A 26,139-nucleotide genomic window follows, 5' to 3' on the forward strand; every position below is an offset into this window, starting at 1 on the left:
TTCATAGATAACTGTGTGTTTTAATGATGGGTTAGCACTGGCAATTTAAAAGATAAGCCACCAGAGGTGGTTTTCAAATATAGATTGTTGGCTATTAAAAAAGTGGTTAATTAATCTTGAAGTGATGGTGTTTATATATAAATACAGCCCCCATCCCTGTCATTTAATCTGTGCATAAAATTTTCATTTTGAAGATAAATTTAATCAATTTAGTTACTAATATGGAGCAACTCAGGATGAGTGTTACGGTTGCCAATTCCAGGTTAAGAAACTCCTGGAGGTTTTGGGATGGCACCTGGGGACTGTGGGGTTTGAGGAGCGGAAGCATCTCCAACAGGTATAACACTATAGAGTCCGTCCTCCAAAACTGCCATTTTATCCAGTCTAACTGATTGTTGTTGTCTGGAGGTTAGTTATAATTCCAGGAGATCTCCAGGTTGCACCTGGAGGTTGGCAGTCCTACTGAGCACTGTTACTGAGGTCAAGCAGAACCCTGTATCTTCTGGGATTAGGCATCTCATTAGTTTTAATTCTTTATGTTCTTTATAGACATTATTAATTTAATGTAATTTTTAGTATGTAAATGCATTATTAGAGGAGCCCCATGGTGCAGAGTGGTAAGCTGCAGTACTACAGTCCAAGCTCTGCTCACAACCTGAGTTCGATCCTGGCAGACGCCGGGTTCAGGTAGCCAGCTCAAGGTTGACTCAGCCTTCCATCCTTCCAAGGTCGGTAAAATGAGTACCCAGTTTCCTGGGGGTAAAGTGTAGATGACTGGGAAAGGCAGTGGCAAACCACATTGTAACAAAAAGTCTGCCAAGAAAACATCGTGATGCGACAACCCCCCATGGGTCAGTAATGACTCGGTGCTTGCACAGGGGACTACCTTTACCTTTCTTAAATGCATTATTAAAAATGCGATCATCCTGGGCTGTTCTTAATATGATGACCTTTATGTTTGTGCATGAGGGTTACAGAAGAGCATGTCCTGAGATCTCTCACCACCCTACCCTTAAATTTCTATGGATTTATATCTTTTTTTTGGCATCATTCTGCCTGAAACCTGGTGGAGCTATGTAACAGAGAGTCTAATAGAAGGTTGCCTTGAACTGTTGCCCTCCATCTTTTTCTCCCAATGGCCCTCCTGGAAAATTAGTCGCTTTCCCAGATGCCTCGTGTAAGAGGCCTTCAGCATAAAGTCCTGTGTAGTTTGGGGTATGCTCGCTGAATATATTCTATCAAATGATTTGATGGCAATAGTGGTGAAAATTTATTTATATAGCTGCACAGTCAGTGTGGATGAAAGACTGTGCCTTATAAGCACAAAAGGTAATCCTCTGTGTCAAGGAACTGATTGTTTAACATATGCAGTTAATGTCTGTGAAGGGTTGTGTGTGTGCGTCTCCTGCTGGTGTAGTCGCAAACATTTTATATCTCATGCAGTGAGTAGTAAAACTGCATGCACTGTAGACTCCTATTATAAGTGAAAACATTACCATGTTCAGAATATAGAAAGCAGGATGTCAGATTTACATTACTAATCTCCCATATCATTCTCCAAAAAAAGGACTCTTCAGCTAAGCAGAGTCTCTCCTCTAGAGATTGCTGGGAGTAATGGTTAATTCATCTCTATGGTCTGTGAAGCACAAGACAGGTGTCCGCATAATCTCACCACTTCTGTATATATAAAATGGTGATAGCTCGGATTTCTTCAATAAGGCAGATTAAACAATGGAAGGAGAGCAAATCAAACTTTGTTCTATGACCTGTGTTCACTGTACTCTCCGCAGGAGTTGCACTGTCTAGTTTAAATGCTCTATTGCACTCAATTGTGTGCATGCAAATATCAATGAAATTTGTGGGACTGTAAATGAACAGGATGGCAGCTCTGTGTGTGTGTGTGTGTGTGTGTGTGTGTACATGCATGCGTTTGTGGTGGGGGGTAGGTGGGGAAAAGGATGTCAAAGACAAGCTGGGGGTTCAGGGAAAGTGCCAAGCAACAAACACTAAAAATACTTCCAAAATTCTTTTTCACATTAGTATTTCAGGACATCATGTGAAATTTTAACTACAGCAGCAGTTGGGAAGAACAGAAATGTTACTTTGATTATGAATCTGGCTTTTTAAAAGAACACCTATTGCTGTTTAAATGTGTAACTGAAGAGCGCTTTTTGTTCATGCAGGTATTCATGAAACAGTTTGTTCAAATAGTTTAAACCAGAGTTAGCATGTCTTAGTAAAATATCACGCTTACATTACAGTTATAAAAAATAAAGTAGACCATTCAAGAAGCTTTCAGCACAGTTTGAAATAGATAAAAACTCCACTTGCTTCCAAACTGAATTGGAAAGTCACTGAAGCTTGTGTGTCATATTTGTAGAGTATATTTGTTAGCATTAGTGGGTCCAACCAAACTGTCTCCTGATCCATTAAGTGCACTGCATGCAGTACGAATCAAAACTTCAATTTAACAGACCTAGCAGTTGGGCTTTAGAAATGGTTTAAAGTGATATTTTGATAGAATATTTGCTTCTTTTTTCCCCCTGGAAATTCACACTGTGTTTTTGAAGTGTTGGTATCTCTCCCTAGCTTCTAAGTTGCAGTTCTAGGAAAGGTATTTGTAGGTAAACTGCCAGTTCAGTAGAATACAGTCCTGAAGGCAATGGGTTTCATCAGGGCTTTTTTTCTGGGAAAAGAGGTGGTGGAACTCAGTGGGTTGCCCTTGGAGAAAATGGTCACATGGCTGGTGGCCCCGCCCCCTGATCTCCAGACAGAGGGGAGTTTAGACTGCCCTCCACACTTCCCTCTGTCTGGAGATCAGGGGGGCAGGGCCACCAGCCATGTGACCATTTCCAAGAGGTTCCGGAACTCCGTTCCACCGTGTTCCCGCTGAAAAAAAGCCCTGGGTTTCATGAAGGTCTGCAATTAGAATTTTGAGCATAATAATGGAAAGCTCTTCTTGGGTCAGGAGGTACCACGGTTAATGGCAGAGCATATAGTGCAACCTAAGAAGAGTTGCTCCAGTTTTCTTAGGATTGCACTCTTAGGATTCTCTTCTCACTGATAAGATTCCAGGTTCAATCAATCATTGGCACCTCCAGTTTAAAGGACCATGTTGTAGGTGATCTGAAAGACTGCTTAGGGGAACCCTGCGCGGTTGCTGCCAGTCAGAGAGTAAATATTAGGAACCTTAATAGACTGATGGTCTGACTCAATACTGTGTTTTGAAAAAGTAAACCCCGACACATTTTAAACTGACTTGGGGACTTTTAGTCAGGTGCTACAAAAGAATGGCCACTTGCTCTGTGGGCACCTTCCACAATGGATCTGTTCCTATGTTTTTGCACTGCACCTAAGTTGATCTGCATATGGCCGGTGTGTGGGTAGCACTGTGGTCATTGGAAATAACCATATTTATAATTAGGAACCGTACAACTTGCAGCAAAGAACTTGTCTAGATTACTTTTTGACTATTTCAGCTTAGATTCCTAATGGTGGTTTATCTCCTGTGATACAGAAAAGCCGGCTGCAATAGTACCTGTGCCAAAATACTTGATATATCATGAAATAAAGAGATGTGAGAGAGGGAAATGGATTTTTTTAAAATAAAAAAGCAACAGGGAGCATTGTTTATGACTGCCTTGATGCATCTTTGCACAACGGGCCCCGGCTTTGTTGTTGTCTTTAGAGACCATAAATAAGTAACAGCAGCAATTTCATTCTGGTGATATCTTGTAATTGAATAAGCCTTTTTCTTCCGAAGACTCAGCAAGTGTAAATCAATAATAAATTGCTTGATCTTAGTATTTCATACCAGCTAAAGATCTGGCTCAATAAGGAGCATCGCAATCAAACGACAGACTTTTTTTACTGAGATAAATTACTCAGCCTCCTTTTGTAGAAGACTGGAACCGATAAGACCTACCTTGTACAGAATCAGATCTGATTGTATAGAATCTGATCCTTGTTCACCTTGTTGTCAGTCCTGCATAGCAGTGATTTTATACTCAGCGGCCATAAGATATAGGGTACATATTTTGAATCAGCCATCGTGGCGTAGTGGCTAGAGTGGGGATTTGAACCCAGGTTCAAATCCCCACTGAGCTATAGAACTTGGTTGGGTGACCTTGGACTAGTCACCTGGGTGAATGTGTGAAGCGCCCATGTCCCCTGATGATTATGTAATTTCTGGCATGACTTGGAAGCACTGAGTTTTGCCAGGGGTCAATTCATTAAAAATTGTCCCAAAGTGCTATGTTCTGGGCCAGTTTTTTTAAAAAATATCGATCCTGGCACGAACTGCTGCTTCGAGTTGTGCTGGGAATGATATAATCACTGGGGAATATGGGGGCATGTGTGCCCTTCACACACATGGCTGCCAACCTGCCTCCCCCATTCCTGGTCATCTTTTCCCCTGCTGGCCAGATGAGCAGCAGCAGAGGGCAGCAGCTGACAGTGGCTGGGGATGGTGGATGGTGGGGGACCTGGCAATCTTGGGGGATATTTGCCTTATTGAGGAGCTGTATTGGCAAGCATTCAATGTAAATACAACCCCCTGACAGGGCAAATATTGCCCTTGAGGCTTTTGAGGTCTGGGAAATGGTGCAGTGGAGTGGCAGGAGCCTCTCTTTTCTGCATGCTGCAATCCTGATCTAAATTGGGCTCCTCTAGTGCTTTTACACAAAATTGTCAGATAGGAGCAGCTGCGACATTATAGCTGCCAGTTCCTTTTGGGAACTCGTGTAAAATGTAATGTGTGATTTGGCCCTTAGTTCTCATCAGAATCGTCTGAGAGCGGGACCACAAGTGACGCCTAACACAGGTTGGACACTAGTCAGCTTCCCTCAAGTTTTGATGGGAAATGTAGGCATCCTGGTCTTGCAGTTTGACTCTCTGACTGCTGTCCAATGGACTTTTCAACTGTCACTTGTCCAACATTCCGCCAAGCTGCCTACATTTCCCATCAAAACTTGAGGGAAGCTGGCAAGTGTCCAACCTGTGTCAGGCGTCACTTGTGGTCCCGCTCTGAGACATATCTAGTTAGGAATAAATCCAGTTGATTTTCCTTGTTTGCTTCAAAATAGTCATATGTAGGGCTGCAGCCTTAATGGAATATCAGTGCAATCTTAAGCAAAGTTACATCCATCTACTTCTGTTGAATACATGGGCTTAGAAGAGTGTCTCTGGTTAGGATTGCACTGTATGGCTATTAGAGATAAAGACTCATTCTGCCACTAAGCTATGGGTTATTCCTTCTCTCTGGAGTCTTCCTTTTCATAATTTCCAGATTCTAGTATTTGTTATAGGGAGTACCCATGGCTAGTTAGTGCTGTTAGGTTGGCTGAATGCTGCTTGTTGACCACCACATATAAGGCATCTGCAGATAGCTGCTCCCCATTCTTCTCCCACTGCTTGCTAGATACATATTGTCATAAGGTGATCCTGGGATTTCATATTTGCAGCAGCTGTGCACTATCTGGGCTGCGCAGAGGCAGTCAACAGAGGCACATGTACAGTGAACCAGCAAAAGACTTCTCTGAGAATGTGAGCACAGCCTCAACAACTGTGATTCAAGCATTTTCAACTCACGGTTCTCAAAAGGTTTTATGTCTTTTCTTGAATCATTTCTCCACTTCTCCCCAAGACGACAAGACACAACCAGGCTGATAGCATCTGAAACAGTCAAACTGTATGTCTGCAGACAAATATAACATCATTGTGATCATAATCAATTATAATATTATAATCCCAGGCAAGAACAGTGCCCTGATTAGCATACACATGGTCAATATTGCCCAGACTTTTGAAAGCCGAGTTCATTTTTTCTGAACCAAAGGAGGAGAGGGAAGCTTCATTTTAACACCTGATTAGTAGCAGGCATATTCAGAACATGTCTCACTCAGTAGTACAGCAGGTAACCTTCTTTCAGGTAGGTAATCTGGGCACATCTTTGAGATTCAGAGATGCAGGCAGCATCATTGGAGCCGACTGTTATCTCTTGAGATCTTTCATTATTAACATTATACACTTTGTGCTTTCAAGCCACACTAAGGTGTCCCAGTGCATAGTCTGAGCACGACTGATATAAGATTTGTTAAAATTGCCTTCAACTGACACTGCCTGGTATTGAGGAGTGCCCATGCTTTTTGTGTGGTTATTCCCACTTTATGAAATGGACTACCTGAAGAGATGAGAAGCCCATGGCCCTTGGAAATTTTTAGGAGGCTCCACAAGGCTACTCTTTTTTCTAAAGCTTTTAATGGAGTGTAGATTGTAGGCATTTTTTGTATGTTAAGTTTCATACGATTGGGTGGGGTAGGGATTTTATTGTTATATGATGCTTTAATTATATTTTGTAAGCAGTGGGGAAATGCAGGATATAAATGCTTTAATAAATAATTAAAAATCTGACAATTAAGTTTGTCCAAAAAAGTATGTTGCTTAATGAGCGGTGCCATGATCTCCTTTCTTATTGCCAAGAGAAGGGGAAGAAACCAAAATGACATGGAGAAGGGCAATGAGAGAAATGCCCACAGTTTTCTCCATGCTAACAACAAACAAGAATTCTTCTCTGCTGTTGTGCATCGCTGCAGTCTGTATCAGAGCTGCTCACAAAGAAAAGGCTTGTTGATCTATTGTAGCAGCACAACAAAGAGCCTGCTTAGAGACTAACTACATTTTTAAAGCAGGAACTTATTTCATCATGTGCTCTATTTTCATCCTGTAATAACATTGAGAACAATTAAAACATAATAGGCTTCCTCATTAGCTGATATTTTCTAATTAGGTTACCCACCTCTTCGTCAAAGATCAGCTCACAGCTTTTTCTTGTGCCTATGCCGTGCAGATAGCATGTCTGAGGAGGTGACTGAATAGGCTCGAAGTACATGGGTTGGTACCTGAAGACAGTTTCAAACATTATTTATTGGAAATAGTCACAGCCTGCTTTTCTAGCCCAATAGACCCTTCGAGGTGGTTTACTGCAGTGGTTCCCAACCTTTTGGGTATGGTGACCCTCACGTCCAAATTTACTTTGTAGGGTGACCCATCCAGGGCTAAATCAAAAAGAGTCCAGTAGCACTTTTAAGACTAACCAACTTTATTGTAGCATAAGCTTTCGAGAATCACAGTTCTCTTCGTCCGATGCATGGAGGGCAAGAAGAAACTGGTCATATATAGAGGAGGAGAGGGAGGAGTAGATGCAAACAGTAGCTTCTGATATGGAGATCAGTTTGCTTCTGTTAAGGAAGTCAGTTACTTCTGATAATGAGATAACCATTCATAGTCTCTATTCAATCCTAGCCTGACTGAGTCAAATTTACTTATGAATTCCAATTCAGCAGCTTCCCATTGGATTTTGTTTTTGAAAGGTTTCTGTTGAACTACAGTGACCTTTAAGTCCTTGATGGAATGTCCTGGTAGATTGAAGTGTTCTCCCACTGGTTTCTGGATGTTGCCATTTTTAATGTCAGATTTGTGTCTATTTATTCTTTTGTGCAGAGGTTGGCTGGTTTGTCCAATGTACAGAGCACATTGAACCATCCAGGGCTGGTTCAAATGACTGAGAAGGCATTGCGGGGGGGGGGCACTGGGTTGAAGAGATACAAGAGGATAGCAGATATGGGCAAAGAGGTGGATGGCAAGTGGCTCAGTGCAGTACATCTCCCACAGCAGGTGGAGGGCGTGAGGTACTGCAGGGGGCAGGACAGGAGGTTGGGATGCTGAAGGAGCAGTGCCAGATAAATCCTATGCCCGCACACACACCTCTTTGCCTCCTCTCACTTTTCTATGGCACTGAACAGCTCCCACCTACTATCCAGCAATTCTCCCCTCTTCCACCTACTATCATTTACCAGTTGCCAGATAGCTTATATTCTCTAATTATTGTCACAAAGGGGTAGGATAAAGTGAGTATGTGAGAAGCTGGAAAAGAAGAAGAGGCGAGAGAGAGAAGGGTGTTAAGGGTAGGAGCCACCATTAGGGATGGCTGGCCTATGACCCACTTTCAGAGGCTTTGCGACCCACTTTTGAGTCCTGACCCAGAGGCTGGGAAGCACTGGTTTGCGGCAACGAATAAAAACAGGCACAATAAAATCCCACAATGACAGCATAATATACTATACAAAGAGGGTGTGATGAAAATGGCAGACAAATAAGTCAATTTAAACTTGTCACTTACAAGATGGTGCCAAACAAATAACACTTGGGAGAGTATTCTATAGACATGGGCACGAACCAAAAAACCCCAAAACACGTGATTTGTGATTCGTCATATTCCATGAACCAGAAACCACGAACTTCCATGACCTTTTCCCAGGTCACGAATTGGTTCATGGTTCGTGGAATTTCAAATGCCTGGCACCAGCTGCTGAAGCCGGCGCCAAGCATTTGACAGCCCCCTTCTCCTGCTTCTTATGGGGGCAGGAGAACGGGGCTGTCAGTATCACACACCCCAAGCCAGCTTCAGCCCATCAGCTGAAGCCGGTGCAGTGTATGTGAAGCTGACCGCCCCGTCAGCAGGAGAATGGGGCTGTCAGCTCCACTCACCCCATGCCGACTTCAGCCCATCGGTTGAACCCAGAGGGGGGCCTGTGAAACTGACAGCCCCAGTCTCATGCCGCCCGGGCAGCATAAGAAGGGGGCTGTCAACTTCACTCACCCCGCATGGGCTTCAACCCATGGGCTGAAGCTGGTGCAGGGTCTGTGAAACTGACGGCTCCCATTCTGCCACCCAGAGCAGATGGAAAGGGGGCGAGTTTGAAGGGAAGGAGGTTCCTCATGCTGCTTGCAGCCGGCTGGAAAGGGGGAGACCCCAGTGCGGGGTCTGTTAAACTGACAGCCCCCATTCTCCTTCTGCTCAGGGCGGCAGAAGAATGGGAGATGTCAGCTTCAGTCACCCCACACTAGCAGCACATTGGCTGAGCCCAGTGTGGGGTCTGTGAAACTGACAGCCCCATTCTCCTGCCACTCAGGCAGCAGGGGAAAGGGGCTGTCAGCTTCACTCACCCTGCACCAGCTTCAGCCCATCAGCTTCAGCCCATCTGTAAAACTTACAGCCCCCTTCTCCTGCTGCTGACAGGGCTGTCAGTTTCACATATGAACAGCAGGCACCAGCCTGTCTGGCTTTACAAACAGCTGACGACTTGCACAAACTGGGCAAAAAAAGTAGTGGAGTTTGTGGGAAACGCGGTCTCATGAACCACATTTTCATGAACCAGGAATCACCCTGGTTCGTGCATTTTTATTTTGCTTCGTATAGTGATTCGTGCCCACCTCTAGTATTCTACAAACAGGGTGCCTCTGCAGAAAACGTCCTGCCCCAGGTTATCATCTAGCTAATCTCAAAGGTGGGGACAGCTGAAGAAGGACCCCTGATGTAGACCTTAATGGATGGGCAGATTTATGTGGAAAAACATGGTCTTTCCAATGCCCTGGTCCCTGGCTATTTTGGATTTTATAGGTCATGAGGCAGCACACCCAGGTTTGCTGTTGTGTGAATGCTCAATAGTGAGCTGCAGCCTGTTCCAAATCCTGACAACTTTATTTATATGATGCACACATTTGCTAACTACTCATGGTTCTTCCACCTTTGCATTTTAGATGTATGCCTCAAAACATGTGTAGCCCCCTGTAAGTATAAATCCATGTACCCCCCCATCTGTTGTGTAATCCACTTTAAGTCCCAGTGAGAAAGACAGACTATAAATAACGTAAATAATATAAATAAATAAGCATTACGATGTTGACATCCAGTAAGATGCAACAATATATGCCAGTTGGAAGTCCAGGTCCAGCTTCCTGTTTTATACTAGAAGTTGTTTTATTAGAAGAGGAGGACTAACACTGTCCCTTACGCAGGTTTCAGAGGAGAACAAACCAGAAAGTTAGACAGAGAGGTCAGGAATCTATTTTCCTTTTGCTCTTTACTGCTCTGAACTATTCTTTGATGTAGATTGTTACTCTCGAGACTTCCTTTCCCCCCCTCTCTTTGTCAGAGTCGCACCTTCTACCTTCTCCTGGCCATCCTGCACCATGGATACAGGACCTGTCCTGCAATCCAGTGCCATCCTTCCTTAGACTAGACAGATAGATAGCAATCTATCCCTCCTCTTTCCTATCAAAGTATGGAGTTCCCACAATAAAGAACTCCCATTTCTTTTCTAAACCTAAGCCAAGGGCCTGAGTGTAAATTTGTTATTTTCTCTCTCTCATGCACACTAGCCAACAAAGCTCCTGCATCCATCAGCTCTTCCCTGCAAACGATGAAGCTATGTTAATAGGTTATGGGTCAGTTTACAGGTGACAGAAAAGAACAATACGAAGCTATGCTGAGTGATTCGCTAAGTGAGTTAAGGTTGAGAGTGTTGGATCTGGCAGGCTCACCAATCAAATAATTGCCCTTGGTCAATGCAGTTTAACTTGCAAGTGAGGATCAAAGAGGATTAAGGGAGAAAGTCAGAGAACAATCACTAATATGGGTGATCCCTCCAGGAACAATGATGCTGGCTCCTCCACTAGCCGTTCACAGCAAAACTCCACTCCCTCTAATCCACAGAATTTACAGCCTGGATACTGGCAACCTCTGATCAAACTCAAGCCTGGGAATTTCTCATCCTGGAAGGAGCATCTCCAACTCTCACTGGAATTTCAAAGGCTCATGAAGGTAATTACTGATAATCCCCCCTCTAACCCTCATGAGGTGCACAAATGGCAATTGCAAGACAAGAAAGCATCTTATTTGCTATGCAATACTGTTAATGAGGATCAAATAGCTCTGCTAAAGAAAAGTTTCAATTTCTGGAATCACTTACTAGGAAGTCTGGATGGCTATTCGTTAAAGAGATGGCTTGCCTCCACCTGATACTCAGAGCCAAACTACAAGTGACGTCTTACACAGGTTGGACACTAGTCGGCTTCCCTCAAGTTTTGATGGGAAATGTAGGCATCCTGGTCTTGCAGCTGTAAGGGAGAGCCAAGCTGTAAAACCAGGGCACCTACATTTCCCATCAAAACTTGAGGGAAGCTGACAAGTGTCCAACCTGTGTAAGGTGTCACTTGTAGTTTGGCTCTCAGAAGGAGAATCTTTTGATAAGCATCTGGCTAAGGTCATGCATGTCTTTAGCCAGTTAAATGACTTGGGCAGTCCACTTTCTAAAGACAATCACCTGTCCACCTTGCTTATTTCTCTACTGAGCAGTTTTGCTAACATTATAAGTTACCTAGAAACCAGTTGAATTGTCTTTTATCAATTCAAGATGTGAACTATTGTTGGAAATTGAGAGAAGGGAACTCCTAAGAAAGGTAAAAGAAGAGAAATTGTGTGTTGAATTTGCATATAAAGTTAACACTGGCTGGAAAAGCAGAGCGAGCAGGAAAAGTAGAGAAGCAAAAGCCTCTTGGCTCAAGCAAACAAAAGGAGATCATGTTGCAGACAAGCAGTGCGAACACACAGGAGATGCTGTGAAGGCAAGGAAATTTGCATGGTAGGATAGACCACAGACAGAAAGCTCAACATGTTGCTTCATTTTCAATGTAATAGGGCACAAAGTGAGCCTCTGTCCATCAAAGCAGCCCCACTTTAAATCTCTAAGCAGCAGGGCTGCAGAGAGAGAGCACTTTTACAGAAAGCAAATTTCTAAAGGGCAAGATGCCCAGATCCCATCGTTCTTACCTACAGTTGCCAGGTCCCTCTATCCTCTCGCTGGGAGAGTTGGGACCTGGCACTCACCTTTTCTTTTCTTTTTAATTCCTTATGCGCAGTCTAGTGCTGCCCTGATGATGTCACCACGCTGGACACACAACAGCGCCATTTCCATAAGTGACACCGTTGGGCCGGCCGTGGGAGTGCTCCAACACTCAGCATGGAGCTGATTAGGCCTATTTGGGGCCCAATGAGGACTCAAATGAAGCACAGAGATGCTCCTGTGGCCAGCACAATTATGTCACTTATGAAAGTGATATCAGTATGCGCTTCTGAGGTGCCTGCTGGCGGTGGGCAAGCTCCGGGAGCTTGCCCACTCCTGCCGATTGCCCAACAATCGGCGGATAAGGGGGCCTGCCACCAATGGGCACCTGGGAACCCTATTCTTACCATATTGTGATAAATAATGAGATTGGAAACGGCAGCATCTGGGGTCTGAGGCTCAGCTCCTGGACTTACCAGGAGAAGGGGCAGGGAGACAGTTGGGGGACAGCCACCCAGCCACCCCAACTGGCACCCAGGATCAGAGCAGACCAACAACAGAAGGGGGGAAGTAGGCATCCGTGCCACCGGAGGGCAAAGAAGCGCCCGGAAGTCAGCTAGCCCCACCCTCTGGTGGGAAGGCAGGGGGCCAAGCAGGGAGCGAGAGGACTCCCAGGAGGGGAGTAGACCTGAGGGAAGAGATGTAAGAAGCAAAGGCAGTCAGCCAGCAGCCTTACCAGACAGGGAGAAGAGGCAGCCAAGGCAGCACAGAGCCACGACCCAGTCTGCAGGCCAGCTAGAAGGTAGTAGCCTGGTCCAGCAGAAGCCAGGAGCAGAACAATCCCAGGTGAAACTGCCTGAAGCAATCTGCAAGAAAAGCTTGGCAGCCAGCCAAGGAGGCACAGGTGTACCTGCCCCAATCAGCCAGCAGAGCAAGCCCAGGTGCAACTGCCTGAGTCAGCCAGGGGTGTGGATAGAGTGCAGGAGGGGGCGTGGCTGACAGGTGGAGCAGGGAAGAGATGAATGGATAAAAGGGAAGTCCACCCACAGGGTGTGGTGGGTTGTGTAGGAGTATGGTGGAGTTTGGAGAGAGTGTGAGAAGCTGGAAGAAGTAGGAGTGAGAGAGAAATGAAGAATAGGAGGAAGAGCAAGCCCAGAGGAGGGCAGGGGCTTTGAAAGGCAAGGAGAAAGGGGAGGCAGCCAGCACTCTGTCAGGTTGAGCAGGCCTGTGAGTGGACTGAGAGGAAGCAAGGGTGATGTATACCCCCCCTCCTTCCACAGAGCAAGAGCCTCCATCGTCCCTGACTGCTTCCCAGAATCAAGGTCAGGCATGCCGGCGCCCAGCATAGTGGCGCTCATGGCGGAGGCTGATAAGCAGGTTCATTCTAGATTCTGGGGCAACCTCCCATTTTGTTTCTGAACTCTCTTTATTTACTGAATTGAAAGATACTGCTTTAATGACTGTCCAAACTGCTGATGGCAAATCTTGCAGAGCCTCTAAAAGGGGAACTGTTATGCTGCCCTGCAAATTACCAAATTGGGGGACACATGACCTTATCTTAAAGGATGTGCTTTATGCACCAGACTTCAAATCCAATTTAAACTTCCAATCAAAGCTGAATATGGAAGGCCATGAATTTAATTGCAAAAGTGGAATGTGTACAATTTGCTTGAATTGAAAGATTTGTTTGAATGGAAAGAAAGGTCTATAAATGAAGCTACCCTGGGCAAATATTCCTGACAATAAAAACATTTTTAAAGAACGAGCATTGGAGGATCATTTGGTTCAAAAGCAGGTTGTGTAGCTCTAGGCATGTAAAAGGTAGGGCAATAGGCTGTATAGACTAACAAAAGCTGCATTGCTACTCTTTCTAAATACATTTCCCCGACTCTCACCCAGAATTAACGTGGCCGGTGAGTTTGCATTGCTCTTCTGTGGTGTTTCTACTTTGGGTCCAGTCACACACAACAGTTTCCATTGAGTCATATATACAAGTCAGATCTGAAGATCCTGGAAAGATAAGAAAGATAGTTGACAATTAGAGCATTTCACCCATGCTATGTGAGCAATGCTGGAACAAGTAGTTCTGCTTAGGGAACATAAGAAGTTCTTCACACAAACCTAAAAAAGCCAGAACTGCCTATTATGGAAGGTTTTCTCACATACGTGGCAGAGGGACAGTGTGCAACTAACTGAACATCTAACAAGGACCTGCAATCAGCTCTGACTTTCTGCTGAGCTTACCTCTTATGACATACATGTTCCATTTGTATATATACACTTGAAAAATCATAGATGTGTAACTAAAACATTAATGTGAATCTGTTCAAGGAATGTAATCTTTAGACTGCTTCCTTCAAAATTGAATCTACTTTGTAGTAAGTGACTAGTCTCAAATCCTTTGATAAGAGGGTACTTTGAGATGTAACCTAAACTAGCCCAGACATAACCCTGTCTTCTTTTCATTTGCATACTGATTTTGTTTTCTGTAAACCACATCTTTGTAAACATCTTTGGATATGATTTATCTCCAGATTACTTGAATTATGTGCTTATATTCGCTTACTTTCGATACACACATCATATACTTCAATGTCAATATTGTACCAGGTCAGTTCTCAGGGGGTGCCTGGCCATTTTACTGACAGGAGAATTTCCCCTTGGGCTTCGGGTGGCCAGAAGAAAGCAGAGCCAAGCTGCAGTAATTCTGCCAATGCCTTGGGCCACTTTGCTCAGACCCTTAATCAGCAATGCCAATTGCCGTCAGCTCATCAACTGCCTCCTCCTGCACTGTTTCCGGTTTTGGGAAGGGTGCAGTAGGAGAGTTAATGCCCACTGTTTGCCTCACTATGCTGAGTGGCCATGCAGGATTGGCTTGTAGCACCACAGGGGCTGTTCAGCTTGGCTTGTTCCAGAGCCCTTTTCACTTCCAGCCCACTCCTGTCAGTTTTGTACCCAAGAAACTGAGCCAGTGTGGTTAGGAAAGCTATGAAAGCATGAATGACCTTCTTGAGTCATTCATCCTGATGTCAACCCAAGAGAGTTCTTAACTTGAAGTGAGCACGAACCAGAAAAAAACAACAACGGTGCGGTTCACATTTCATCACGTTTCATGAACCCTGAACCCCGAACTTCATGAATTTGCCTCGGTTCGCAAACTGGTTCGTTCGGTTTGTGGTTTATCAATTCTCCAGGCCCTAGAATGCCCCCCTTCACACACAGAGTTTCCAAACTCGCAGGGACTCTTCAGCAGGCTCTCCTCCCGCCCCCTCCAAGTTTGGCGAAGATCCCCTTTTGGATTTCTTAGTTATAGACCCTGAAAGTGGGTGCTCCCAGGAAAATTCCATTAGATATAATGGGAGCCATGAATGCCAATTAACTTACATAGGCACCATTGGAATACATTGCAGACATGGGATGGAGTTAGAGAATCTTCCTCAGAGAATGGAAAGACAGCCCCCAGATGTGGGTTTTGATGGTGACCGCCCCCTTCTTGAGGGCCTGGGAGGTGGTCAATAGACCAGACTGCCTCCCTTCTGTCCCCCGGGGGCCATGGTCTCCAGAGGTGGGAATGGCCCACAGCAACCCACTTGTACCTTGGGAGCAGCCACCATGTGGGTGAGGTGGGCTTTGTTGATGGCTGCTCCCTCCTTGCGGGCCTGGGAGGTGATCAGGGGCCCACCTCCCTTCCTACCCAGAGGCAACGGTCTCTGGGGGTGGGGGTGGCTGCAGCACCCCCTTGTGCCTGGGGGCAGCCACCGAGTGGGTGAGGTGGGCTTTGTCAGTGGCTGCCCCCTCCTCAGGGGCCCAGGAGGTGGTCAACGGACTGGACCGCCTCCCTTCTGTCCCTGGGGGCCACAGGCTCCTGGAGTGGAGGGTGGTCTGAAGCACACCCCCTTGTGCCTGAGGAGGGGCACTGCATGGGTGAGGCGAGCTTTATTGGTGGACGCCCCTCTTTGTAGGCCTAGGAGGCAGTCAATGGACTGGACTGTCTCTCTTCCATCCCCCAGGGGCTACAGGCTCCTGGGGATGGGGTGGCCACCTGGGTGACGATGGGTTCTTCTGACAGTGGCTTCCTCCTGAGGCAGGGTTGGTCGGAGCCTGGGTGTGGCATGCCCTCCAGAATGACCTGGGCAGTGGCTAGGGCTCAAGGAAAGCCTCAGATATGAAGGGAAGAGGGTGGTTGGAGACACCCTGGATCCCTATTTCCCTCCGTTGGGATGGCCAGAGTTGCTCCCCCTCTCTCCCACCTTGTCACCTTCACTCGTCTCTCCAACTCACTCACTCCCAACTACTAATTACTGGCTCCTTGTCCCTGCCCACCTTTATAGGCCCTCCTTTGGCACCCTCCCCCAGTCAAGAAGATGTTCTTGGGGACACAGGAATATTCTTCTCAAGGAGAGGAGGACAGAGACAATCTATGAGAGGAGATTAATCTTGGGGGGAAGGAGACCTTGGGGGAACAGCCTTACATTCCATAAAGAGGAAGGAGCCCCTGAGCCTGGCAGTGGCCCAGAGACTGGGGTGGGGTTGGAGCCATGATACGCCCAGACAGCAGTTGGTGGGGGGGGGGAAGGTTCACTTCCATCAGGGGGAACCTGGATCTTCAATCCCCAAGTTCCGGTGAGGGGTAGCCCAGCAGGGGAAAGTTGATCTTTATGAAAGTCAATTGATCCACCAGGGCTGAGTCCAGGCATGAGTGGAGGGCATAGAGTAGGTCTTCTAGGTGGAAGAATATCCACTCTCTCTGGACGGGGTGGGGCAGAAGAGGAAGTTCATGGCCACAGATGACAAATCCAACCAGATGGCAGCTTTGCATGCCCAGTATTCCATGGATTGGAGTTGGAGGGCTGGGGGGGTGCTCAGCAAGTTACTCTCACACCATCACCTCTGCCGAATCCTCTACAAAGGCATATGTGGCCTCCCTGATGCTTCCAACCTCACCACTGAGGACCAGTGGGGGGCTTCTTGGGTGGGGTCACATGACCTGGGGCACTGGGCTGATCCACCTCCTTCACCGCTGCCGCCACCAACAATCCCTCTTCCATGCTCTCTTCCCTCTGGCCAGATAATTTTGCCTGAAGCCTGTGCACCTCTCCTCAGAGGTCCTGCGTCCTTTTAGCTGGAGCTCAGCATTGTGCATGGTGATGCTGCTCTTTATATGAGGGTCGCAGATACAGGCCAGCTTGTACACTCCCTCTTGGCAGAGAGGATGCAAGCGGAGGCCACACCTGCCTGCAACCTCCTCACCAAGTCCATGACCCTGGGGAGAAGGGCTTCCCTCTGCTCCAGTTCTTTGGCCAGTGCCCGGTCCAGCCTTCGGATCAGGGGGATGGCTTGCTCCGGGCTGGCCATGTAGAAACAGAGGAGGTTGTTGGTTTCCTGAAACAGCTTCAGGACCCGGACCATTTGGGAGAGGGCTAGCCAGTCCATGGAGCTAATGCTAAGCTCCTCTCCCTCCTGCAAAATAGGCACAGAGGACATGATATCCTGCACCACATTTTTTTGCTCCAGCAGATGAGTCATCATGACGTAGGTGGAATTCCAATGGGTGGGCATGTCCTCTAAGAGCTGGTGCTCAGGATGCCCCTCCTCCCTCTTGTGCAGCTGGTGGGGAGAATGAATGCTGAGGGGAAAGTGGGCAGCAAGACACCGGCAGCTGTCCAACACGGCACACATGTCCAACATTCCCTGGTGTCAGCTGGCCTTGATGGTCCTACCCAGCCCAAGAGCATCCCTTACAACCAGGTGCAGCTTGTGCACCAGGCAGAAAATGCCCTCAATGGACGTGTCATTCAGGGCTGCCACCATGTTTCTACTGGCATATATGACTATGTAGCCACAGACATCACCCATGGGCACCCACTCCCTCAGTCCAGCCTTGATCACGTGGGCAATCTTCGTTCCCGAGCAGTCCTCATCCATCCCCTGCACCTGGAGCAGAACCACTCTGTAGCCCGGCAGCTGGGCTGTTGTCTCCTCCCAGGGCCCTGATTTTACCGTGGTGGTCTGGAGGTCCTCTGGTTGCCACCAGTGGGCAGTGAGGGTGAGGTAGCCATGCTGATGGATGCTCCACAGGTCTGCCCTGAAGTGCACGGTTTGCCCTTGTGCTCTGGACAGCTTGTTATGGATCAGCTCTACCACAGAGTGGTAGATGGATGGCAAGACTCGCCAACCAACAGTCCGCTGCGAGGGCATGGTATAACAAGGGGCTACATGACGCAGTACCTGCCGAAAGCCCACATCTTCCACAATGGACAAAGGTAGTCCATCCAGAGCAATCATCTCCGCCACTACATGAGTGAGGGCCTCCTGAGTCCCCCCCCCCCCGCTTCTTTTACTTGGCAGTGCCACCGACCCCAAGGGAACAACCTCCTGAAGGGAAGCCTTGCTGGAAGTTCCACTCCCACCCACAGCACCCTCACTATGAGTGCGAGTCTTCTTCCTTGGGGTGGACTCCTGTTCTCCTCCCCCTTCTTCCTACTCAGAAGCCCTCTTTGTCCCCGGGCTGGATGGTTCTTGCTCCAGAGGCAACAGCCTTGGGTGGCACCTCTGCAGATGCCTGAGGAGGGCACTGGATGACAAGTGCTTGGGGTTCTTTGAGCCCTCAGCAGAGGAAGCCACTAAGCATGGTCCCAGAACCTAGCAGTAGTCCCGGAACTGGGGTGGGGGAAAAGGCCCCTCACCCACCACACAAAACACTTCCTAGCTGGGAAATGTGCTTTAAATAAGAAAGACTGTTTATCAGTCTCTTTTTAAGCAGCAAACCTGCAACTCCACCAAAATGCTCTGAAATCCTCCCCCTCTCTCTCTAACTCCCAACAGCAGCTCTTCTCTGTCTCTCTGCCTGTTGGAAAGTGGAACCATGAGGCTGGTTATTATAGTCGTTGCCCTCCATAGAGCAGAATAGGAGCTCTCTGGTTGGTAGGCAGAGCTGCCTATCAAGGGTTTGAGGGCTAAGATTGGTGTTTCCAGGGCTGCAGAACGTCCATCCCCTCTGTTGCCTAAGGAATTAATTATTGCTCTGAGAGATGCCTATCAAGGTTTTGAGGGGTAAGATTGGTGTTTCCATGGCTGCAGAAAGTCTGCAGACATTCACCTCCTCTGTTGCCTAGGAAATTAATGGATTGGCACCAGACTGTCTGGCTTCATGAACCAATTACGAACTGAACAAACCAACCTAAAACGTTGTGGCAGTTCATGAAAAAGGGGTCCCATGAACCTCTGGTTCACAAACATCAAACTGGTCCAGTTCATGCCGAACCTTGGTTTGTAATTCAGTTCGTGCCCACCACTATTCCTAACTGCAAAAATGTAAATTAATTGACTTTTAAAAAAAAGTTTTATAACCACATCATAGCAAAAGCTCCAAAAAAGTTATAGTTCAGATTATAGTGCTGTTCCATAAACTCATAAATGGCTTCCATGGTTTAGAAAATGAATCATTACATATTTTATGATTTTCTAAATTTTTGATAGCTAGTTTCTCATTGTTGGAAGGTTTTTTGGTGTTAAGATCTTAGTGGTTGCTAATAACTTTGACATAATCATGGGATGCATCTTTGGTACTGTTCTTTCCAAATAGCCAAGATTATTCATCAATGTATCATCCACTAATAATATATACTATTTATTCAATTAAATATAGATTTTTTTTCAAAATATGTGTATCTTTGGGCAGCTGCAAAAGTGCCAGATATCACAATGTATAATGGTTTCCTTTGAGATTTACACAAAATAATTTAACTGCTTCTCTAGCAAACACATTGATCCAAGCAACACCCCAAATTTGGGTTCACAACATAGTTTTCAATTTTCTTTGAAATTTCTTGCCTAAGTTACCTTAAGAAAACAGAAGCGATTTCTGAATCTTACATAATCACCATTTCTTTTACTTTTCATTTTCAAGTAATTACTCAAAGTGGATATAATCTAACAAAAAATTCCCATTGTTAATACTGTGACATATAATTATAAAGAGATGGAAAATAATGTGGTACATCACCACCTAGTCTCTGTTTACAAAAGCCACGTTTATTATATGGCTTTTGTGGTTTAGATTTGGGGAGAGGCAACCAACAACCTACATCTTTGTTTTTGTTTCTCTTTAATTTCAGTTTGGTCTAATTAATGCCTTCTAGAAATCATACCTTTAAACCTTTACTCCATTTCCAAATTCTCAGTACAGCAATGACTAGGTAATGATCATAGTTTGTTTTCTTTATTACAGCTGTAACAGCCTGTGAATAAAACAGTGGGTTGGATCCAGCTAGCTTTTTCATTAGTAAAAAAGGAAGGAAGGATCCCCCTGAACACCCAAAAAGACTGTCCTGAAAGCCATGGGACTGTATGAACAAAAGCTGAGTAGGATGGGGGCTGTAGAAAGAAAGAGAATAGGGTGAGATTGAGTGCAAAAGCTGGTTGAACCCTAACCCTATGTGGCCTCATCACTTCATGGAACCATTTGGAGATGATTACTTTGGTTTACTTTTGTAGCAAGAATTACTAAATGGGCAAAATTCTGAGCACTGACAGAGACACCTCAGTCAGTTGGTACTGTTTAGTTTCAACTCCAATCAGAGAAGACAATACTAATCTTGATATATAAATTGTCTTCATATGTAAGTAATGCTTGTGCTTTATAGAATGGAAGTAAATAAAATTGTAACCCATGCCAATGGACCTCAGTATAACTGTAACTGAAAGCAAAGAGAGCAAAATGAGGATAATGAGAAATATTGAAGTTATCTCGGCTACCTGCACTTAGAATATAGATATAATCCTTCCAGACCAGGATGCCTTGGCCCACTAGAAAAATGTTCTTGAGGTATTTCTTAAGTATCTGGTTTGTTGGGTATTGGACCATGTAATCTGCTTTATAACAGAAACCAGGACTTTCTTCCAGCCCTGGTAAGGAGAGCGTTCATGTGGAATTTAACTGCCAAAGTGAGCAAAAACAAACACCAGTTGTTTCTTCATCACATAAAGCAATGTTATTAAGATATAGAAATGTGTGGATATACCATTCCAAAAAGCGACATCTGAGACAAAACTCATATTTGCTGGTAAGAGGCTACTTTTTGTTCTGTGATGCTTTCCAATAGATTTTACTATGCTAAGAAAAGAAACAGGAAGGTGATACACCGGAATTGAACTATTGGATATGCAATCACCCCATTTTATACAATAGTTTAAGCCATTCGTTTCCCAACGTTCTGTCTTCAACGAAATATCAGCTTGTCTGCTTAAGAAAACCCCTTGCCAGCAACTCCTGCACAATGCAGAAGATTCTGTGTTATATTCTAAAGCAGAATACTTCTCATTGTGGAATGGTAAGGAGCAATCAGCACATAAGGGATATGTCTGCAGACCCTGTTTATGGCTAGCCTTGATGAAGCAATGGTCTGATCCTGCATGACTTCTCATATGTACAGTTTGAAAGCCATTGATTTAAACTATCATATTGTCCCTGTGTTAGATTGCTTCTTAATAGCCTAGGATGCTGTTTTATCCATGAGAGCTGATGGTTAGGAGATTTTCCTTGACTATTTTTAAAGGATGTACCCATCAGAGCCTGTTGAAGGTGATATGCCATGTTAGCTGAAGGAAGGAAGTAGGTGTGCATAAAAGAAAAAAGAAGAAAGATGCTTGCCGCTTGGGATAAACCCTTTTCAGTCATTAACATTTTGGATGATCATATATTGGTACCGGAAAAGCATGCTACCTGCAATCCTCACAATAGCCTGACTGCATCTTATGTGAAGAGGGAACACACATTTTTCAGGCTTTGGTGCCACAACAAACCCGGATTTCTAATTGTGCATCTCAAAACTGGAAAATACAGTCATTGCCCTGTTCACTTAAAATAGTGATTGTACGTATTGGGAGAGAATTGCGCATAGCATGCTGCCCCAGTAAAGGTTTGGTAAAAATGTAATGTATGAAAAAGGCTATAGGTAGAGGGGCAGATGCTGAAAGTAAAGCATCTTTGGGTGCAGGATTTCTGGGGATCCAATGAGGGCAGGGTTGCCAACCTACAGTTGGGGGCTATCTTCCAGAATTCCAGCTGATCTCCAGATGACAACAATCAGTTTCCCTGGAGAAAATGGCTGCTTTGGAGGGGGTCTCTATGGTATTATACCTGACTGAGGTTCCTTCCCTCCCTAAACCTCACCTTCCCCAGGGCTCAGGCCCAAATCTCCAGGAATTTCCCAGCCTTGAGCTGGCAACTCTAAATGAGGGGCAGCACTGCATCTAGAAGAGTGTCATGTTAATTCCACTTATGCTCTACTGATTAGTTATTCAGCATTTATTATTTCATTTTGAAAAAGAGAAAGATACGTTGCATTACACAGTCACGTAAATACATCATACATGGAGGGCAGAAGAGGATGAAACAGGCAAGAATGAAAACATGTATAAAACATTTGCAATTGTTGTATAATGCATTATATAATATATAATGCCCCAAGAAGATTTCAGTGTTCTCTCCTCCAAAGGAAACCCACCCAGGTAGCACCCTCTTTGAGCTGTCCTGCCATTCAGAGGAGCTGGGAACTTGTCAAGGTGCTCCACCCTTCCTCTGCCCTCACTCATTCCTAGCACTCATGCTCAAATAGGTAGTGGAACATGTCTTACCCTGCCAGGCTCCTGACACCAGCAACAGTGACAGAGGGTAGAGCAGTGCTGAAGGATTCTGCTTCATGGCTGCAGAGTTCAATAGGAAGAGAAAAAGAGTCAATCAAAATAGATATCACTAGCAAGCATGCACACATCTCTAGGAAACAGGGTGGTCAGCTCTGGGTTGAGACTTTGCTGGACATTTGGGGGTGGAGCCAAGGGGTTTGGGGAGGGGAGGGGCCCCACCAGTGCTGTGGAGTCTACCCTCCAAAGTAGCCATTTTCTCCAGGGGAACTGATCAGTCATCCAGAGATCAGTTGTTATTCCAGAAGATCTCCAGGCCCCATCTGGAGGTTGGCAAGCCTACTGGGAAAAGGATCTTAGCTGTACCAGTCTTTCTTTATTGTGTCTACTGTTGTAGAGAATGTTCTCTTTTATATACATCTGCCAGTTGAAGGTGAGACTGCCATGGGTGGGATTTATCACCAAGAGAAGATGTTACTCAGCAGATAATGCAGATATTTATTATCTCCTTTCCTCTGTGTGTTTTGCAGTAGTTATATATTTGAACTCTTCAGTGGAAAAGTTTGACTGTCAAAGCTGTCTCGGAATGAATGATCATACAAACATTGAAAGTTAATTGGACATCAGAGCACATCTTGAGTTCATACAGGTCATTTACTTTGTTTCGAGCAGGGATAAGATATGAACGTATGACAAATAGGGTAAGGATTAGGACAAAAGATCCTTTCAATTATACTGAGTCCCAGCCCCCAAACTGATGCTACCATCACAGTCACTGTTCATTTCATTTCATTTATTTGATTTTTTGTCCGCTCTCCCAATGGCGGGCTCAGAGCAGAGTAACAACCAGGTTAAACACATTACAATGATAGTTCATACAATGAGAAAACTCAGTTCATACAACAATAAAATTCAGGTGGTGGTCCCCAAAATATACCCAGCCCCATTAACATTCAAGAGGTAGGAGGTAGAGAGAGCAACCAGTATGATGGACTGCTCGGAGAGGGTCACAATACCCCTCCCAACAGGAGGCTGGTGGGGAGGCACATCTACACCCCAGCCTTAACCATATTCCTGGCTGAACAACTCCGTGTTCTGCTTCCCTAACCCCTCTATGGCATACCTAGGTCACATGAGAGACTTATGGACTTCTGCCTTTTCTACAGGGTTGGGCCTCTTAAATGGCAGGCTGTTGAGCAGAGATCTACTTCTTTTGCCAAACACAGCATCCTACTTTAGTTGTTACCTTCCGGTTCAACGCACAGGACAATGTCCAGTGCTCATATTTAACAGGGGTCTGAATTGGTCAGGTGGGTGAGCAGAAAAGAGATCTTATTCAGCCACAGATTTCCCAGGTAGAATAAAACAGATCTGAAGTCTTGTAGCATTACTGCCATGAGATTGGCTGTCTCAGATTACCCGATTTCCAAAATCAAGAAATTTTGAGTTGGCAGAGCCAGGGGTCCAGGTTGAACTACCTGTTGTTCCCTTCTCTGACTACTTTGAGTCGTTCCTGACCCAGAGAGCTTCTGGTTCAAAGCCCACAACATTCATCAGGCAGTTGCTCAGAGTGCAGGTGGGGGACAGAAGCTTTTGAAGGGCACAGAACTGGGTCCCCCCCCTCTCCCCGCAAAGGGTGTTCCAGAATTGGGCTGCCTGTCATTCTCTAAAGTAAATTTTCCTTTGTAATTTTAAAGATACCCAATGATAGCATAGCCGAAGTGTCCAAGAGGTTTATACCATAAAGTATAAACTAGTAAGAAATATCATCTCCTATCCTACTTCATACATATGGGCTATTTCCAAAAGTGATCAAACACAAACATTTCTTTGGGTTCTCATTTTCTCATCTACTCCTTCTGACTCTAGACCATATAATAGCCATTCCTGTCCATTTAAGTTTGTACTTGATATCCAAATATTTTTAATTTGTTGCTTTGTCCATGCCATATAATATAGAATGATTATATACAGTATAGAAGGTATTATACTTGCATATATAAATGCTCCACTGTTTATTTTCCTGAAGTGATTGTCTATTCCCTTGAGCTGAAGCAGCCCTTCCACAAAAGCTACACTTGGAATTTGTACCATAAAGATAATAAAAGTATGGTCAAGAACTAGACCAATGCTGCTAAAATATATTTCAAATTCAAGCCTAAAGAACCAGAACTGCTTTGTGGAGCAGTTGAAAGGTATAACGAGTCTAGTATCCTGCTTCCAACTAGTCAGCCATGTAAGTAGGGTCTCAGGGGGGCAGCAGTCTCCTGTTCTTTGTTCCAGTACCAGATAATGAGCAGTATTCTGCTTCTGAGCACAGAAGTTCCATCCTCAACTAAGGTAGACCATGGCCATTGATAGACCTAAACTCCATGAATTTCACCAAGATTCATCCTGTTTGCATATCCTTGTAAAGTACTTTTGAACTCAAGCACACATAACATTGCACAGAAATTCATTTTTAAGGCCTCAAGATCCTGTAAAGAAAGGCCCAAGAAGATTCTACTGGATTCCAGTCAGCAGTCTGGATAAGTTCAGTTGCTGCACAGAAACTGTGTCAACTTAAGAAGTCCCATGGCTTTTTGTTATAACTAACTGTAATTGAGTTAGGACCATTTTTGGTCGACAAAGCCTAGCCTAGAGAGGGGGTTCCATACTTCTAAGAATACTGAGGGAGGAAGAACGTCCATGGTGGGTTTTCTCGTGTACACTGTGGTAACAAGTCAACAAACCACCTAAATCCTGTCAAACTGAGCATTCCTTTAAAAAGCTGCTTTCTTAAAGCATCCCCCACCCCCAATGGAAGGTAATATTTAATACCTGCCCTTCACCTGGTTGTAGTCTTTGTTGTCTTCCAGTCGCACATCATGGTGGATTACCCATGGTAATGCTGCCCTTGGATTACTTGGATAGTTCTTAGGTTCTATGTACAGCTGCAGAACAGCGTTTTTGCTGTTGACAGCAATAGAAAGGGGATGCAGTGAACCAGTTCTTAGCAAGCAGGGAACATGCAACCACTTGCTGGCTCTCATCTCTTACCTTACCTTAACACAGGAAGCTGCAGCTCCTTCACTATGTCATAGTGAGATGAGGCCCCCATGTATCAATAGGGCTTGCAAGGCCAGCAGTGAGAAAGCACCAGACCACGACCACATACCACTTCCTGATTTGTAAAATAAAGGTGATGTGAAGGGGTGGAGTGTCACACTTGTAGAGTATAGCGGACTAGATGAAGGCTGAAATGATCCATTTCACTTATCCCTTCGCGTGATCCTCCATCTAAATCCCACAGTTTTACAAAATGAACATTGGGCGCACCTTTAAATCCTGGAAGCCCCATGGCCAAAGTGGTGCTGCTGACCATGTGGGTAGCTTTCCAGACTCTGCCTTAAGACCTCTTTCTTTCCACAGTTCTAGACATTGTCTCTAGCAGTGGCCATGTAGCCGACTCTGGGAAGCTCACTTTGTCAGCGTGGTGTTGATAGGAGAAGTGGCTGAGCTGGTGGAGCACGTGTTGAATACAGAAAGCTCCTGTTTCAGTCTAGTAAAAAAAGATCTGAGGTGGCAGGTGCTGGCCCTGGCTTGTGATCCTGAGGACCTGCGGAGAGCCAGAGTTGCCAATTCAAGGCCAGATGGACCACTGGCCTGACACAGCTTCATATGTTCATATGGCAGCCATGTCCTCCTCATCATTGTCTGCAGCATCTGGTGATCAGATTAATAGTTAAAAAAGAACAACAGTGCACTTACATACCACTCTTCTAGACAGATTAGTGCCCCTCTCAAAGTGGTGAACAAAGTCAATGTATTA

General features: G+C 45.3%; 1 protein-coding gene across 1 annotated transcript in view; it reads right to left on the minus strand.

The window, feature by feature from the left end:
• The window catches only part of IL2RB (interleukin 2 receptor subunit beta), a 47,666-nt gene extending 22,238 nt beyond the window's left edge, over positions 1 to 25,428 (minus strand). Inside the window, exons 1-6 of the mRNA XM_054987734.1 lie at positions 25,373 to 25,428; positions 25,153 to 25,280; positions 22,323 to 22,391; positions 13,580 to 13,694; positions 6,797 to 6,899; positions 5,590 to 5,695 (exon numbers count right to left, since the gene is read on the minus strand). Of these exons, the coding sequence (XP_054843709.1) occupies positions 5,590 to 5,695; positions 6,797 to 6,899; positions 13,580 to 13,694; positions 22,323 to 22,391; positions 25,153 to 25,280; positions 25,373 to 25,428 (577 nt within the window). The remainder of the gene's footprint in view (positions 1 to 5,589; positions 5,696 to 6,796; positions 6,900 to 13,579; positions 13,695 to 22,322; positions 22,392 to 25,152; positions 25,281 to 25,372) is intronic.
• Between the last annotated feature and the right edge of the window lie 711 nt (positions 25,429 to 26,139).

Source organism: Eublepharis macularius, chromosome 9 (assembly GCF_028583425.1).
Source record: "Eublepharis macularius isolate TG4126 chromosome 9, MPM_Emac_v1.0, whole genome shotgun sequence".
NCBI lineage: Eukaryota > Metazoa > Chordata > Lepidosauria > Squamata > Eublepharidae > Eublepharis > Eublepharis macularius.